This window comes from Ylistrum balloti, unplaced genomic scaffold (genome assembly GCF_031769215.1).
Source record: "Ylistrum balloti isolate Yb309-2 unplaced genomic scaffold, AGI_CSIRO_Ybal_v1 Utg370164, whole genome shotgun sequence".
NCBI lineage: Eukaryota > Metazoa > Mollusca > Bivalvia > Pectinida > Pectinidae > Ylistrum > Ylistrum balloti.
In genome coordinates, this window is record NW_026782158.1 from 228,649 (window position 1) to 246,827 (window position 18,179).

The 18,179-nt window shown below is 38.2% G+C and overlaps 1 protein-coding gene across 1 annotated transcript; it reads left to right on the forward strand.

Moving 5' to 3' along the window:
* Positions 1-10,962: 10,962 nt before the first annotated feature.
* Positions 10,963-16,963, forward strand: LOC132551013 (uncharacterized). Its single transcript, XM_060215117.1, has 2 exons — positions 10,963-11,045; positions 13,696-16,963. Exon 2 carries the CDS (start codon positions 13,978-13,980, stop codon positions 15,931-15,933), a length of 1,956 nt encoding a protein of 651 aa, XP_060071100.1. The 5' UTR covers positions 10,963-11,045; positions 13,696-13,977; the 3' UTR covers positions 15,934-16,963.
* Positions 16,964-18,179: the final 1,216 nt, after the last annotated feature.

The window sequence follows — 18,179 nt, forward strand, 5'->3', positions numbered from 1 at the left end:
TAATTTCATTGGTACCACTGATTTGATGAAGATTGATGTGATAAATGTGGAAGATGGTCCATTGAAGAAGATTCTATTTAATAGTGGGCCTGTATGGTGTTTCAACTCTCTCCATTCATCCCACATGGGAGGTGTGTGGGAGCGTCTGATTGGTATAGTAAGACGTGTACTTGAAAGCGTAATGTCAGGAGTGTTTGCGAAGAATCTTGCACATGATGTGTTAGTTACATTCATGGCAGTGTTCACAGCCACAGTAAACTCTAGATCGTTGACAAATGATCCAGAGAACCCCATGATTTTAACTCCTAATATGTTGCTGACACAGAAATCTGCAGATAATTGTGAGTTCACAGGAGATATTAATGTGCAACACATGTATAAAGCACAATGGAAGAATGTTCAGGCTTTAGAAAATACATTCTGGAAAAGATGGAAAGCAGAATATTTACAATCTCTTCAGAGCAGAAGCAAGTGGGTTTATCACCAGCGTGATTTGTGTGTTGGAGATATTGTTTTTGTGAAGGAAGCTGTGTCACTACGAAATGATTGGCCCATGGGAATTGTGAGAGAAGTTTACTCGAGTGCGGATGGACATGTTAGGAAGGTTTCTGTGAAAGTGTGTTTGAAGGGACAAAAATCTGTAAAATGTACACACGACCTACTACGGAACTTATTTTGCTGCAGGAGACAGGTTAAATTATTCTTAATAAGTATATGTAGTTATATATATCATATCATGCGGGGAGTATTATGTTATCCTCATAATTAACAGAGATTTAATGCATAATTACGAAATTCAAGATTGTTAAGTGCAAGATTGATCTAATAACTCTGAGTTGATAGTTCCAGTGGTATTTAGCTGAATCACTGTTTAGTGAAAGTTTTGTCAGTAACTTAGTAAGAGGTATCTCCCTTGGACCACTATCTGGACTAAGACCACAATTAAATACTTCCGGGTTGAGTACCCACGAATAAAGTCCCTAAAAAATGTATGTGTGTAAATCATTCATATTGAACATGTATTTTGTGCTGCAGGATCCGGTGTAAAAAGTCCTGTTTTCACCTTTACCCCTGACCCGGATGTATATAATTGACGTTGGTGACACACATGGAGGTATATCTCCAGAAAATGCCCAACATGATGGGTTGAAACTTTTACATTTTGCTTCTCAGATGTTGATCTTGGCCAGGTGAAATGGAAATTTGCAGATGAAACTTTGGGACTTAGTTATGAATTTTAATGTTACAATGAAACATATAGTTTAATTGTGGTCTTAGTCCTTAAGAGTTTGGTCCAGGTAGTTTGTAATTGTAGTATAAAGTTATCGTTCTTGTTTTTTTATTAGAACTCTTCTGTGTAGAAGATAGTTAAATGTGTATCATTGTGTTTATTAGAAAAATCGCCACGCTAGTTGTAAATCGTAGTCGCGCATCGCAGTCGTATACTTGATGATTAATTGAACTGTCTTGAATCGCCAAATTGTTTGTGTTGAACCAAAGTGTAAGTGTAGTTTCTTTGGGTTGTAGCATGTTTATTTGTTGCTGTATTATCGTAAGTTTAGTGCATGAAGTGGTTATTTTTCCATACTCGAGCTCAGCAGACAACTTGTTTTATATGTTGTGAAATCGTAGAATAAGTGTAATTACAGTAAATTATGAGCGATTTTGTTTATATATAATGATGCTATTAATAGTTTACGTAAATTGAGCAATTTTGAAACTGGATGGATTTCGCAGTGAAAATTCTGAATTATTCATGTATTAATCATATGAACTATACGTTTGAAAAGTTGAATCAGGTTTTTTCAAATTTATATCAATAATAGTTATGAATAATTACATATCCGGATATATATCTGTTTTGAAAATTCATAATTTACTGGCCAATCAGAGGCAGCCAAACCTTTTCTGAGGTTCAATCTTCTACACAGGGGTAATTTCAAAAGTCTGTTTTTCAATTAGTTGGTTGTTCCCTTTTATATCTTCTACACAGAGGTCATTTCAAAGGTCTGTTTTTCAGTTAGTTGGTTGTTCCCTTTTATATCTTCTACACAGGGGTCATTTCAAAAGTCTGTTTTTCAGTTAGTTGGTTGTTCCCTTTTATATCTTCTACACAGGGGTCATTTCAAAGGTCTGTTTTTCAGTTAGTTGGTTGTTCCCTTTTATATCTTCTATACATGGGTAATTTCAAAAGTCTGTTTTTCAGTTAGTTGGTTGTTCCCCTTTATCTAAACTTTTATTTTTGGATATTGTCTGCCATGACACTCCCTGAGTTTTGGCTTTAGTTGAGTGTTCGCCCTCCTCAGGAAGTCTGAGTTCCCCTGACCTAAGTGTACCAGAATCTAGAGAAATGGTGGTAACTACTTTCTGTATCATTCCTTTATACCCTTCAAAATGAAGATTCATAAAGTTCATATGTACCATTGATTAACGCAAATTAAGTTGAGTATAATAACATCGTCAATTAGAAAATACATGTGTATATATACGATGATACTAGCGAATTTGTTATCTTTAAGTACAAGTATCAATTGACAAGGTTAGTGTACTTGCACTTTGTATAGCATGACATAATAGACGTTCATTATAACATACATTGTGTCCAAGTAACGGACTATCTGTAGTACAATCTGAGGATTTTATCGATGAAAATTGAACAACGTGAAACAACCATTTCGTAATCATTTTGGTCCATTCTGCAGTTAGGGGCACCTTAATGCAGTATATGAATTATATCAAAGTTGCCCTCGGCAGTATACTACAGGGATCGTTTAAAAAGTCTGTCTTACAGTAGGTTTGTTGTTCCCTTTATTGCTAAGCATTATGTATATGTCTAATCAACAGGATATGGACCCGGATGTAAATACACACCGATATTTTGTAAAGGACATTTACAACAACTTTTCCAATACTGAGCGACTGGGCTGTTCAAAATGGCTAGATTTATTAACATATCTGTTAGGATTTCAGACCGAGTGTCTCGCCTTGTATTATAAATGAAGTAGGCCCAGATTCTTTGTAACGTTAATAAGTTCATTATTATTATTTATGCATGTAAGCTCTTCAGAAACACGGTTATTCTTCGTATTAACACTTGGACGGTATTCACAATATGACGTCATATCTCAACGCTGATTGGCTGATGCAGTTTCAGCGACAAGTATAAAATCCAATAGGATCTCAAACATCCGATTGAATATTGATAAGGTATCTGAATGATCTAGACTATTTAGATAGAATTTAGTACCTGAATTAAAACTAAGAACCAAACTTTGATGAAGAGCTATAATAAAAATAATAATAATAATAATAATAATAATAATAATAGTAATAATAATAATAATAATAATAGTGTATACTTTGTCATAAAGACTAAAACTAGTGAATATATAGCACAAAGCTAGCTAATGTAACATACACCCACAAAGCTAGCTAATGTAACATACACCCACACACCACTAGATATATAGTCAGGGACACTACTTAAAAGTGACGATATGTATTTTAACACAAATAAATATTATCACCTAACACATAACCAGATCCGTCGGATAAATAGGGAGACTAAACTCGGGTCGGTTTCTACTGATCCGGCCACAGGTGATGCATACTGCCTCTGGGAGTCTTCTCCTCTGTTCCCTCGCCTAAGTGGCACTAACAGAAAAAATATCTAAACGACACGCATCAAAACAAAGACTACGATATCATAAGACTGTTTTGTTTTAAAAAAAAACACCACAATTTATACATACCACCAAAACAGTACCTCGCTTATACATTATTACATATTTTCATCAACAGAAATATTCACCAGACTGTATCCACGACTATATTCGGTATAGATCAGGATAGTCCTCTTGGTCGAATGGGAATTTACTGATCATTCTGTTGACTTGGAGGTCTTGGTCAGTGGTATATGGACTCACTACACGTAGGTAAGGCAAACGGAGATAATTGTAATAGGTTGATGAAATTATTACTCTCTCTCTCTGCTCTTACACATTTATCCTTAGTATGTTACAATGACTGTCACATTCATACGCCCTAACAAAAACGGAAGTATAATGCGTGCTAATGACAACAATGGGAAACCAGCAGCAAAAGTCATCAACACAACGAGTCATTGTCACAGTCGTCTTTCATCGACGATTCTGTGATGATAAAATGTTCTTACACTTTTTGCAAATGCACATTTGGCCTAGGACTACAACGATAAAAGATGATGCTGTTAAGCAGAAAAACACAGCAAAAGAATTCTCATTCCTCAGACGTTCGTCTGATGCAAGAGGTAACGCAAGCCACACACTTAACTTGGAGTAGAATTCTCCTTTGAAGTAAGACAGCAGAGAAATAATGGGAATGATTGTGAAAGCTATAATCAAAAGTAATACTGGGACAAGTAATAACTGTTTCCAAGACATCGAGAAAAACGAGAAAATGGGAACAGGATCGCATATGTCTGTCTATTGTAACCATTAGAATAAGAAATAGCGACATTTCATTTGATGATACACCAGCAGTGGAACACAGATATACCGTTTCTCATTTCCGGTCATTTCGAGCATATATGTCAATGTAATGTACATCAGCACTACCTACTATAAGTAGGTAGATACTCAATAGTAAATGAGAGCTATAGATGAAGGTTAGAAGTTCTAGACCTAGTGAGGATGTGAAGTGCTTGAGACCACGAATGTTACATGGGGAATACACAGCTTCCAAAACGTACGCCAAGTAGAAATGCTTGTTATTCCTTCATCTGTTTCAATCCCGGAGCCAAGGATTCATGTACATAATTAATAACAATGGTAGCACAAAAATAGATTTACCGATAGAAAAATTAAAATAATATTAAGAAATTATATCATACATTCATGAAAACTTCTTACGGCACAATGATTGGTGCTAAATGTTAGAACATTGATCCTACTAGATGGACAACTGATTTGTAAAATCAAAGAAAATAATCGATATTTTCTCGGAAATGCCAACCTTTTCCACTAAACAATTAGACATCTCGGAAATGCCAACCTTTTCCACTAAACAATTAGACATCTCGGAAATGCCAACCTTTTCCACTAAACAATTAGACATCTCGAAAATGCCCACCTTTTCCACTAAACAATTAGACATCTCGGGAATGCCAACCTTTTCCACTAAACAATTAGACATCTCGGGAATGCCAACCTTTTCCACTAAACAATTAGACATCTCGGAAATGCCAACCTTTTCCACTAAACAATTAGACATCTCGGAAATGCCAACCTTTTCCACTAAACAATTAGACATCTCGGAAATGCCAACCTTTTCCACTAAACAATTAGACATCTCGAAAATGCCCACCTTTTCCACTAAACAATTAGACATCTCGGAAATGCCAACCTTTCCCACTAAACAATTAGACATCTCGGAAATGCCAACCTTTTCCACTAAACAATAAGACATCTCGGGATTACAAGGAGGAACAACATAAACAATCATCAATAACCGATCGTTGTGGAGTATCATTGTACAACGTGATAAAGGAGAAATGTAGGAACATTGTTAACTAGATGTTATAGATAGGTGTATTGGTCGATGATTTTTTTATACTCTCTATGAGAGCATTATATCTTTAAGATGTAGAGTATACAATGATCACAATCTATTTAGCTATAGAAATTCTGCTGGCACTTTTCCAAAAAAATGGAAAGAATACATATTATAAGTATTTATTGTTTCAGTCTTTATAAAATACAATGTCCTTACACTGTATTAGTTGTAAAAGGTTACAAATGGCATTATAGAAAAAAAAAAGAGAAAAAAAAGGTTGGCCCTTCCGTCTTAATGTGATGTGACCCACTGTTTATAAAAAAATCACTATAGACTAGACTGAGTCTATGTTTTCATTCCATGTAAAAAAAAAAAAAAAAAGATCTATTTCCCTTATTGGCCACGGACGTGAAACCCACCAATAATACAAAAGTTTAATAATTTCACACAATGATGTTTAGGATCAAAACGGGACAGAATCTTGGCATTCCTAAGATTGTTATATAGAAAATAACAGTTTTGAACATCATTTGTTTATCCTTAATTGGAAATGGTTCAAACCTGATTAGAATTATTAGTTTAAGATGACAGTATAATGAGAGACCCTCAGGGCCAAACATTGACTACTGTTCTACTGTTCCTGTACCGAATGGCCAAGGTGACCTATAGTCATCGTGTGTCATCTGCCATGCGTCTTGCATAAACTTTCGACTCAAATGACTTCTAAATAACCGAGCAGTATGCGAGCAGTAGGTCTGAAGTTGAGGTCATTGTGTAGAAGCATGTATAAGGAAAGGGATTTCGAGTTTGCAGAAAATGTTTTTAAACTGTCTTTATTGTAAGCTGTAGAGTAGTTGAGCAATCTAGACCTGTTAACCTAGAGCAGCATAAGTCAAAGACACAGGAACCGCCTCTACCGCGCCCTTGGCAAGCATGATCACTACTGCGCCTGAGATAATGCCCAAGCGTCTTCCGTGATCACCCGCCACTGTGGAAGAAACGCCGAGAGACACCCTCCCACATGGAGCGCCTGATGGGACAGATCGAGACCCTGCCAGACCAAAGAACGTCTGTCCACCCGGAGCCTTATACTGCGGGCCAAGGACAAGAGCTTGAGACGGAGGACCGCTGTCCATCTGACCCGGCTCTTGGTCTCTCGCGGCCAAGGAGCTGAAGACGTCAGGAACCCTTCTTCCTGCCCCCAGGAGGGTTCTTACCCTTCCTACCCTTCCTACTCTTCCCCTTATTGCCCTTGAAGCGAGGCTTGGTCTTGGGTTGCGCAGAAGGCTGAGCAGCCGAAGACTTCACCCTCTTCGCGGGAGGCGCCAACATCCTCGCGGCACTGGCCTTCTAAGTCTGGAACCTCTTCGATAAAAATGCTGAGGCGATTGAGTCTTCCTTCATATTATTCTGTACAGAAGGAAGAGCTCCCCTAACAGGGTAGAGGCCGAGAAGGGGACAGTTAACAATCGCAACCCCGCAAACACGGGAGCAAGGGAAGAATTCTTCCTCAACACCCGAGCCCGGGCAGTTGCCAGAGTTGAAGACACAGTAGTGCCTTCTGGCAGAGACCTGTCTAACTGAGCGGTAGCCTGAGGAGTTACCAAGGAAACTTAATAGCGTGGTGGACTCGGAGGATCGACGATGCGAAAGGCGGTGGGAAAACCTCCACCCGGAGAATCGGAGAGACATCGGCCCGAAGGGCCCGAATCCCGGAAAGAACATGCTGAGCCACAGCTTCAGCAGCCTCGGGGCCACATTACTCCTGGGAACATTCCTCGACGGTAGGGTCGTCGTCAGACGACTCGGATGGGTCTATATCTGAGCATCCAGGAAAAGGATGAATAACATCGTCCGGCGAACCTCTTTAGAACCGGCAAACAAGGCCTCCGAAGCAGCAGAACCGATCTGCTTAAACGCCTCCTGGAGGGAGAGAGAATCCCTCAGGTATTTCTAGAAGGATAACCCATGGGGTTAAACCCAAAACCATGAGGGAATGGGAATGGCCCGCCTGAGACTGTGGTTGGCCATCTTGTCCGAAGGACAAAGATTGACCACTACCCCCGTCAGGTGGACACCCAGACATGTACGGGCCTGTAGGATACTGTTGGTACACAGAACTATCCGCAGGCTGGCCTGGGCGGCCCAGGGTTGAATGCCCGCAGGCACCCGTATACCCAGAGCCCTGGGGAAACCGGATGCCTGGCCTGCAAACCCTGGAAGCTCGCCTAACAGGCAGGGGTCCTGGACGGAAAACTCCACGTGTGAACAGAGTTCACACAGCGAGATCTCGCTACAAGGCCGGCACATGGGACAGGCATCATGGTGTTCCCCGATGAAATGGGAACACCCAAGTGCTGTACAGCGACGTAAACCAGGGCTGCCATATTGCAAACAATGAACAAACAATGGTAACAAGTAATAAGACAATCAAGTTTTGAAAAAAAACTAACAAAACAAAACCATTAAAACGAAAGAACAAACCAACGTAACGCGGAAAACAACGGCCGCACAAAACAGCCGACAACACAGAAAAACAAAATATAAACCTCACGTAATCGAATAGGCGAAACACGTGGTCAAACGAGCGAACACGTGGGGGAAATATTGGATAAATAAACATATCAAATGTCACAAAAGACATTGGGAGATGGGTTTGCTCAAGATAAAACTAAGTGATATAAAATAATCAGGCAACAATACAAAAGTAGTAGAAAGAAGGAGGTCAAGAACTCAGCTTGCACACGTCCGCTTTCGTCGACGACATTAAGGAAAGAGGAGATCACTCTATGTCTGCCGTGATGGCTCATGGGAACGAAAGGAGGGCGGGATTTTTTAATCTTTTGTTTTTGGGATACAAAGATGGGCGTAGGTACTATAATTGCATACTAAAGTTATGGTAATTATTACTGAAATGAAAACAACATTTTACATCTCAAACAATCAATGATTATATTTTATTCATATTTTTACAGTTCACGTGTGAAACAAAATTGAAAAATAACACATGATCTCTCTTCAATTACAAATATATATAAATTTACCATCCCAAGGAAAACAAAGGAAAAAAACGGACCTTTCAAGTCGAGAGCGGATAACTTTCCACCCTAATACTACTACGTTATATATGACACACACAGACATACAGACAGACACACGGACGCACATACACACAGACACACACACACGGACACACACACACAGACATACAGACACACACACAGACACACACACACAGACACATGAACACACACAGACACACACACACAGAGACATACAGACACACACACACAGACACACGGACACACAGACACACACACACGGATACACACACACAGACATACAGACACACACACACACAGACACATGGACACACACAGACACACACACAGACATACAGACACACACACACAGACACACGGACACACACACACACACACACATATAGACAAACAGACACACGGACACACACACACACAAAGGCACACAAACAGACACACACAGACACACGGACACACACAGACACACACATACAGACAGACACACGCACACATACGCACACACGCACGTACACACACACATAGCATACATTACACAAGCGTGATCTCTTATTGGGGAAGCGAAGTATGTATTCTTAGTGGGTTTTTTTTTTTAGATAACCCGTAATACTGTATAAAATGACGTTTACAGTTTGTGTTTACATTTTCCATAAAGTATGTTTAATTGTTACAAAAGCTCATCCTGGATTTAATTATTTGTTATGACCTGGTCACATATTAATTAAAGCATTCTAGGGATATCCCTACTGATATGGTAGCATCACTAGGTAATGATGCTCCGCTATCTACTACAGTTAAAAGGAGGGAATCTAAACGAGGCAAACAGAACATTGGACATGGCGCCTGTTCTGGAAGGCCTGTATCTGTTGCAACTCAAGAAATGGTCAATAAGAGAGTACATTCTATTCTTACGGAAGATCTTGCAATGGGAAAGATCTCAACCCGTTGGGTACCACAATTTCTGACAGTTGATCGGAAGATCACCTGACATGATTATCTGAACCTTTTAGAGGCAGATCCTACTAACTTTCTGCTGAGGTTTGTGACTATGGCTGAAACATGAGTTCATCATTTCACCCCAGAGGCCAAACAACGGTCTAAACAATGGAAGAACTCTGGTTCATACCCGCCAAATAAGGAAAAGAAAGATTATGGACCAAATTTCCTGGTATGCTGATGGCATTATGATGGAAGATTATCTCCAAAAGGGACATACAATTAAGGGCATATATGTATCAATTCTTAGGCAGTTAATATCGCCGCGGGAAACAAAAGATGTTCACCAGGTTAATGACCCTGCTCACAAGTCTGTCATCACTATGACTGCCATTAACGATTGTTCTTTTGAATTGATTGAACGTTCGCCTTATTCGCTTGGTCTCGCTCCATCAGACTTTCATCTATTTTCAAAATTGAAAAAAGGCCACTTTCGGTAAGATGATGACGTCATACATGCAGCGGGGGACTTTTTGAATGGTCAAGAAAAAGAACTCTTTCAAAAATGGCATTGAGGCCCTTAAACATCGCTTGAAGAAGTGTATAGATACTGAAGGGAATGAAAAATAATGCAATATGCCAAAGTGAATCCCTTCAATATGAGGCTCACAACTTATCAGTCAGCCTTCGTATCATAATTGTATTACTCAACTTCTAGCAACAGAAGCTGCCAGAATGACATATAGGGAACACCTATTAGTAACCAAAATAAAAGAAAACCCAAAGCTAACAGGACGTCAGTCATCTCGTCCATTTTCAAATCCTGTAAGGGAACTCCACACTACACTCTATTCTTGACATAATCTGGCAAAGCCTATTTTTCTACCCTATATCTTCTATTTTCTATAGGTGAGTAACTACGGGTCCAACGTTACGCTGGAGGGTATTTAAATGTTGCAAAAGTAGGATATTGTAGCCAGCTGTCTACAAAAGACGTGTACTATCATTATATAGCGTTACTAGTGTCTTGTTCGTTCTCCTAACATATTATCCTCAATAGAATGATTATTTAAGGCTCATAAGATCTTAGCTATGATATGAATTAAGAAACAGGCCAAGTCTAGGAAATCCTTCTACAGGCATAAAGAAAACATATCGACTTAGATGATAAATACATTGTGTTATAAGTTTTGATACGCCTTACTAACATAATAAAATCTATTTTAAACTGAAACCTATATATATTTTTTCATTACTGTATGCTGAAATATAAACAATTGCGTGATTCGGGGACCCTCAAAATAGCGTCGCTGACACATATGTACATGCGTCTGCATACCATCACAGCTAAGACAACGTAACGCCCGAGTCACGTGGCACAGGTGTCATGTTACAACTTGGAAGCAAAGAAACGAACAACGTAAACAATTGGATATCAAACTTGATTTGAGTTATATATAATTATGCAGTGCACTGGATTTACGACTGTGAGTGGGTACAGGCAAATTGGTTGATACGGTAAGTTAAAAAGTATCTGCATTACTTAGCTCATCATATCGCTTCACAATCAGGCCTAGTTTTATATCGGATAAGAAATTCCTGACACCGAATTTTAAAATAGGTCAAAGTTGACCACTAAAGCCATCATTGTTTATGTCTAAAATGTTGACCAATTACTCCTAATTAGTAAGACATATTATTGCGAAAGAAAATCGATACTAGTTTTAAAGCAAATATTCTTTCCTTGCTACTGAGTGTGAAATTGGGCTATTGTACAAAACTTCACTTGTATCCACAGGTATTAAATAGTTGCGTTATATATTGTTATACTACTGAATCGTGAAATGATATTAAAGTCGAGTTATTTTTCAAAACCGTTCATCCAGACCGATCCGACATTTAATTAGTCAAAACACCAGAATCCTCGTGACATTGATATGAGCGCTGTAAAACACTGGAACAAAAAAGAAGAAATATATCGGTTGTCACATCATTCAATGTACGCACGTTTAATGCTATGTATTTTATTTTGAAAACTACAGTTAAATTTCAATTCGATAACGAGCATTTTCTTCAGTTTAAAGCGATAGACTTTGAGGAGGTCTAAAGCTGAAACAAAAGCAACTGAATTCGTCAAAATCAACTACCTGTATTGTAGGGGTAAGAACACCATCAATATACCTTTTTATAGTCCAGCCACAGCGGAAATCAGTATATCAGATTTGATACTTGTGGGGTGATAATTACGAACAAAAAGACAAGTTTCAATGTAATGCTAATGATCGATTTCTCATTGTCACCATCTACAACCTAGACACCAAATATCCATGAAGCGGTTTTGTCAGAGAAAATGGAGGCGTATATTTATTGAATACCGTCAATATGTGTGATGTGTGTAAGGGCGCGTAGTATGTGATTTAGATATAACCTTACGAAGACTCAGAATTTAACAGCGTGTGTTTATATAATGATAGGACAAGGTATATGCATGTTATCTATGGTCAACATTGACCCGTTTTACTACCTGAAGGTTTGACAGGGTGGTTACAAAGATAAAGAAGTTGATTAAGCATGACAGTTTATGATAAGGTTATTTAAAGCCAAATAACTAGATTGTTCCACCTGTGTACCGTTTGTATATATCTTACACAGTTTTCTTGATTTTCTCTTATCAGTTTATTCAAGGATTTCCAAAAGGAAGAAAAAAAATCTGAAATATTGATTGCCGGGTATGTGTGCGTGTGTGTGTGTTATACAAGATTGGGTTCCTTGCGTCCCAGTATGCTTCAGATCAATGCTGGACATGCCACTGGGCCGAGATCCAACATCCATAAAAAATTCTTCAAACAAACATGATTTAGACAAAATTGGGACCGAATCCTGGAACTCAAACAGAAAAAGATTTTCAAACACTTTGCCTTATTTCCCCTATTCGTCCCCGCCCCTCCAGCCAAAGCGAATCGAGACTTACCGTTTATTTACTGTCGAAATTCGTTATCTCGAAATTCAAGGGAACGTGGAAAACATTTCGACTTATCCGAATTTCGATCCAAATAAGGTTGATGATATCAGTTTCCTGACGTTGATTACTGTTGAACGAAGTATGGACAAACAGCCTTATTTAATCTATTATTTGAAATGACAGTAAACAAACAGAAAAAAACTACTTTTTACTTTTATTCAAATATATTTATACTCACGTCATTCCGTCCCGCACACGTGTACGCTACTCTTAATGACCGACTTTACATATAGCTAATTTGTGTTACGGAATGACAATATAAACGAAAGTAAAATTTGCTTTTGATACGCTACAAGAAGCGGTGTGTGAAATTACCGATCATATGAATATGAATTTAATATGAAAATGCGGCACTAGAAAGTTTTTACCTGTTACAAAAATATTGTACAAGAACTAGTCTTAACAAGTCACGCACAGATATAGACTCTTATCAATGAAAGATACTCTCAGCACTTCATTGTCCAAATACTAAATCTAGTGAAGTGTCTGATCACAGTCCTTAGTAAAAAAAAAAATCAAAAATTAATTTCTCTCGAAGTTGTGGGGATAAGATTTCGTCAAATGTTCGTACTGGTTTGGCGGTTTCGTATTTGTCATTCCTGAAGATGCACGCAACCACGTTAAATGTTTTCACGTCTGGTATAAACGTGCTACTTTTTAATGTTCACGTAAGTAACTGCTACAGGATGATGACGCTAATTGTGAAGCCAACGTTTAATTGGATAATTAAACTTGTAATTAAGGTCCGGAGACCGATTGTTGTGTGTATGATGGGACCAATACGACAGAAATAGAATTCGTCATCCTTTCAATGGGACGCAATATCTGTATTTATTGAAATTTTGCATGAAAAATCAACACGTGTGTTGCAAATCAGTTATTATTGTTAATACATAGTCAATTAAGTTTGGATACGGCTGCTTGGATGGTCCTTCCACTAGTGTAAACATACTTGTCACGTGTAATTTTACTAGGAGTGGTATTTGCTGTTATCGTGCAACAGAAGACGGTAATATGACCGATACATATAGCACGTGACTTATACCTGTAATCATTCTATTTAACAAGGTCGATCTGATGATGCAAATTTCGTTATCTCTTTATACAGACTACTAATTATAATCCTGATTCTCTTATTCATTACAGATGGAAGTCGGGTAACATCACATCACTACTTTCCCTTGATATCTGAAGACTGTCTTTGACAAAAAGACATTTGAAAAAAGAACTGCATCTGAGATGTAGGTTTCGTAACAATACAACGTCATGCGGAATGCTATCGAGCAGTGTGATGTTTTCATGATGTGTATGGAAGGACCGCTGTTGATGACAGTCGCGTTGCTGTAACTTAGCATATCATTTACGTGGTTACCTGACGTTAGAAACATTACGTTGAAAGTATCACCATTGCTTGGTTCGTATGTGAACATGTCTCCAATAAGGCGAACCTCGAAAAAGATAGTATTTATGCTATTATTAGGTACAGTTTTCCTGATATATGGCTATATTACTTATCTCCAAGAACCACTTTATGTGTTTGTACACAAGGACATCCATAGTCAGTGCATTCTGCCTAATATTGATATAAACGATCCCACAATTAATCAATTCTATAGTTGGCACCCACAGCCATTAGAGTGCGACTCGACGCCATCACTAACATATGTAGATATGAGTGGTGTTTTGAGGTTCAACGAAAGCGTGTACAATTCATCCAGAAATGCGAAACTGAATTGTGTCTACAGCATCATAAGTCGTATTACAGATTTCAAAATCCACTTTGAGAACGAGATACCTTTCTCAGAACCCGTGGATGTGCCGGCAGATTACTTTGTCGTCCGATGTCGGAATCCGTCTGGGAAAATCAAATACGAAAACCTCCACCAGAAAATAGACAGAAAAACACACGAAAAAAAGACTGAATTCAAAGACGAGACGGAGGAAGATCTCAATGTAATTATGTTTGGAATAGATTCTGTTTCACGGTTAGGAGCCATCCGAAAACTTCCTAAAACTGTGAAGTATTTAACGGAAACCCTTGGTGGATATGTTTTTAAAGGGTACAACAAGGTAGGGGACAACACGTTCCCGAATCTGATAGCGTTACTTTGTGGGAAACCATTAGAAGACTTTAAATTTGATTATCACTATGTTCATGCCGAAACATACCCTTTTATCTGGAACGAGTTTGAGGAGCAAGGTTATGTCACAATGCACAGCGAAGACTGGCCCGAGATAGCTACTTTCGACCATTCCATACCGTTAGGATTTTCGAAACAGCCTACAACCCATTACAGTAGACCTTTTTGGTTGGCTCTGCGGAAAATTCAGCCCATGCAATATATGATAGATCAAGTCTTCATGTATTTTGAATCTAAGGCGATGAAAATGAAGACTTCATCTGGGTTGTGTTACGGCAACCGACCAAACCATATGCTAGTTGTAGATTACTTGAAGAAATTCTTGCATATTTATAAAGGAAAACGCAAATTTGCTTTCGCGTGGTTAAATGAACTAGCACATAATTATGTAAATTTCTTAGAATATGGTGATAATGATTTCATGGAGCTCTTAAAATGGATGCATGAAGAAGGACATTTGAACAGAAGTGTTCTTCTTTTATATAGTGACCATGGGTCAAGACTCGACGAAATCAGGAATACATACGTCGGACGAATTGAGGACAGAATGCCTTTTGTGTCTATGGTACTACCGGAAGTGTTAAAAAATAAATATCCATCGATAGTTGAAAACATAAAAGAAAATCAAAACAGGCTAACAACAGTCTACAACATACACGAGGCACTCCGTGACGTATTATATAAAAGATACAGAAATATCAAGAGTGACATTTCAAGCGATGAACCCACAGGAAGGCCTATCAGCATGTTCAGGCCTCTTCCTAAAAGTCAGTCGTGTGCTAATGCGAAAATTCCTGAGCATTATTGCGCATGCTACTCATCAAAACCTGTAAATAAATCAGAACCAATGGTAAACACTATTGCAAACCGTGTATTGAATAGTATCAATGATATTTTAGTTCCTGTTCGTGACAAGTGTGCTAAATTGTCTTTACAGACCGTATTAGAGGTTAGAGCTCTCCAAAATAGCCTCGAAAGAAAAGCTGAAAAAGAGACAAAATTTACTTTGCTCAATTTGATTATGTCCCCTGAACAACACTATGATCAACAATACCTAATTGTGATAAGAACCACACCCGGGAACGCAACATTCGAAAGTACATTAAAACAAATAGGAAAAAATGACTTTAAAATATTGGATGATATTTCCCGAACCAACCGTCACGGTTCGCAGTCTGGGTGCATCAGTGATCGATATCTCAGAGGATTTTGCTATTGTAAACAGAACCACACTGTTGCTTGAAAATAGGCCTTCATCCTACAGGAATACTACATACGTATTTGTAAGTTTATATCTAAATGAGATGATTACGATAACTGTGATGACAGATGTACTTATTATGTTCCGACATTATGACATATACAAAATGTATAGACATAAAATTGAAACGTAGGTAAATGAAAATGGTGCCTAAAATGCTCGGGAAAAAAGCTCACAAGCTATGTCTAAAATGACCTATAAAAAGAGATTGGGTGTGAAAAGGCTATGCAAACTTGCATACAAAAATTATATGTATAACCGCTTGAATTACTGATCAATGGGTAAAGACTGTATTAAAGATAATAATTATTTATTGATATCGGAAGGACCGGTGAGTTTGTCATACCGCGGCGTCCGTCCGTCAACTGTCTCGGTTACAAATCTCTACTGGTCATGAAGTAGCCCTACGGAAGGTTTAACGCATTTTATATCAAATGTGGATATGGCCCCTGGGGCGGGGCCCAAAAGGGAAAATGTAACAAAATCCTTTGGTCCGACACATTTTTTGGTGAAGAAGAGTAAATTTTTTAAACGTTGGGTCACGACCTACTAGGACTGGAGCGAGATAGGACTCATTGGAGGAAATAAACAAAATTATACTCGTGTAACAGTAACTGGATTTTTCCCAACTTGGTCTGAAGCATTGCTGGGTGAAGGGGAATCAATTTTGTGTAAACTGTGGATCTCGAACCCCATGGGCAGTAGAGACAAGATCCTTTATAGGGAAATTTAACAAATTCTTTAAAATCCTTCTTCTAATCTGTAGCAATGGCAGGATTCTGTCTAATGTGGTCTGAAGCATAAACAGTATGGCGGACTCCTCACCCCATTTTAGGCACAGAGGGTCGGCACACAACGGAAAAATAGACATGGTTTTTGCTTAGATAATGAATATTCATGTTCCTATAATTTTGATGGAGAAATTTCAGCCAAGCAAAACCAGGTGAGCGATAGAGGCGCTAAGCTTGCTTATTAATGATTTCGTGTTCAAATTTACTGACGATTGCTTACAAGTGACATATTTTTATATATTCCATATGTATGATGATGAAGAACATCGTGTGAAAATACTAAAAATTGGAATGTATATATATTTTGTACATTTATATAATTTACAAATATTAGTTTTAGATTAAAGATCAAACGGAAAGTGTTTCCTGTTGTTGTTACGATAACTGCATTCCGGAGGATTTTTTCCTTAATCTTTTGAAGTGGTCAATATCCTCCGAATTCAGTCCTAAACCTTACGTTGATACATGTCCGTGAATATGGATGTGAGAAACAGAGAAATATCCGACGTGTCAAACACAAATTCGATAAATTAGAGTAAATATGGATGTAAGAAATCTTACCCGGAGTCTCCTGAAAAGGTAGAAGAATACTACAGGTGCTTTAGACAGGTAACCCATCCGCTTCATCGACGATATCTTCCATGTTAATCTCGGCCAGTCCGACGTTCCCAGATGAGAAAATACTTGTTTTCATTTGAGAGCATGACGTTATTTGTATTGACCAAGGTTTATTAAAATGGCGGGTGTCGTCGATGAAACAGAAGACGCTTACTCTATCTGAACACTTGGTTTTAATCTCTTTGCACTTTTTAATGAGTCTCCGTGTAAACATTTCTTTCGTCCATATTTTGCCGTAGTTTTATGGAATTTGGGTTTGGACTATGATTATGTTGCCATGTTGATATTTCCTTGATTTTTTTTCAACTACAGAATCATCACACATATTAACGAACATCAAACTTCAAGCCAGATCTTGATGTACATCGAAAAGGATTCCCTATTATCGTCATCAACCTGAATCTCTTTGTTGTGATTGTACCTGTCAGTTGTTGATATGTAGTGCAAAAATAGAGGTGATGGCAACATGTCTTTAGATATGGCGATACAAACACTATAGGATGGATATGCGATGCTGTTTCTGGAATTCTGACAAAAGGATGTTATATGATGTACCTAGTAAATGAAAATCCGAGGATCCATATCGCCCGTATATTTCACCGTTTGATTTTAATTGGTTAAACTCGCTTTATCGCTCCGGGCTCGGTGATCTAAAATGATCAAGGTCTATCAAAATTGATCGTACTGGACTCATTACGGTCACAGGAATCATTACACGTACCCTTTTATATTCGTCAATGTTAGCTTCATACTTAGTGGGGAATTACTTTTTTTTTTATAAAGGAATGATATGATCCATGTAAATCTAGCGAAGTTTTA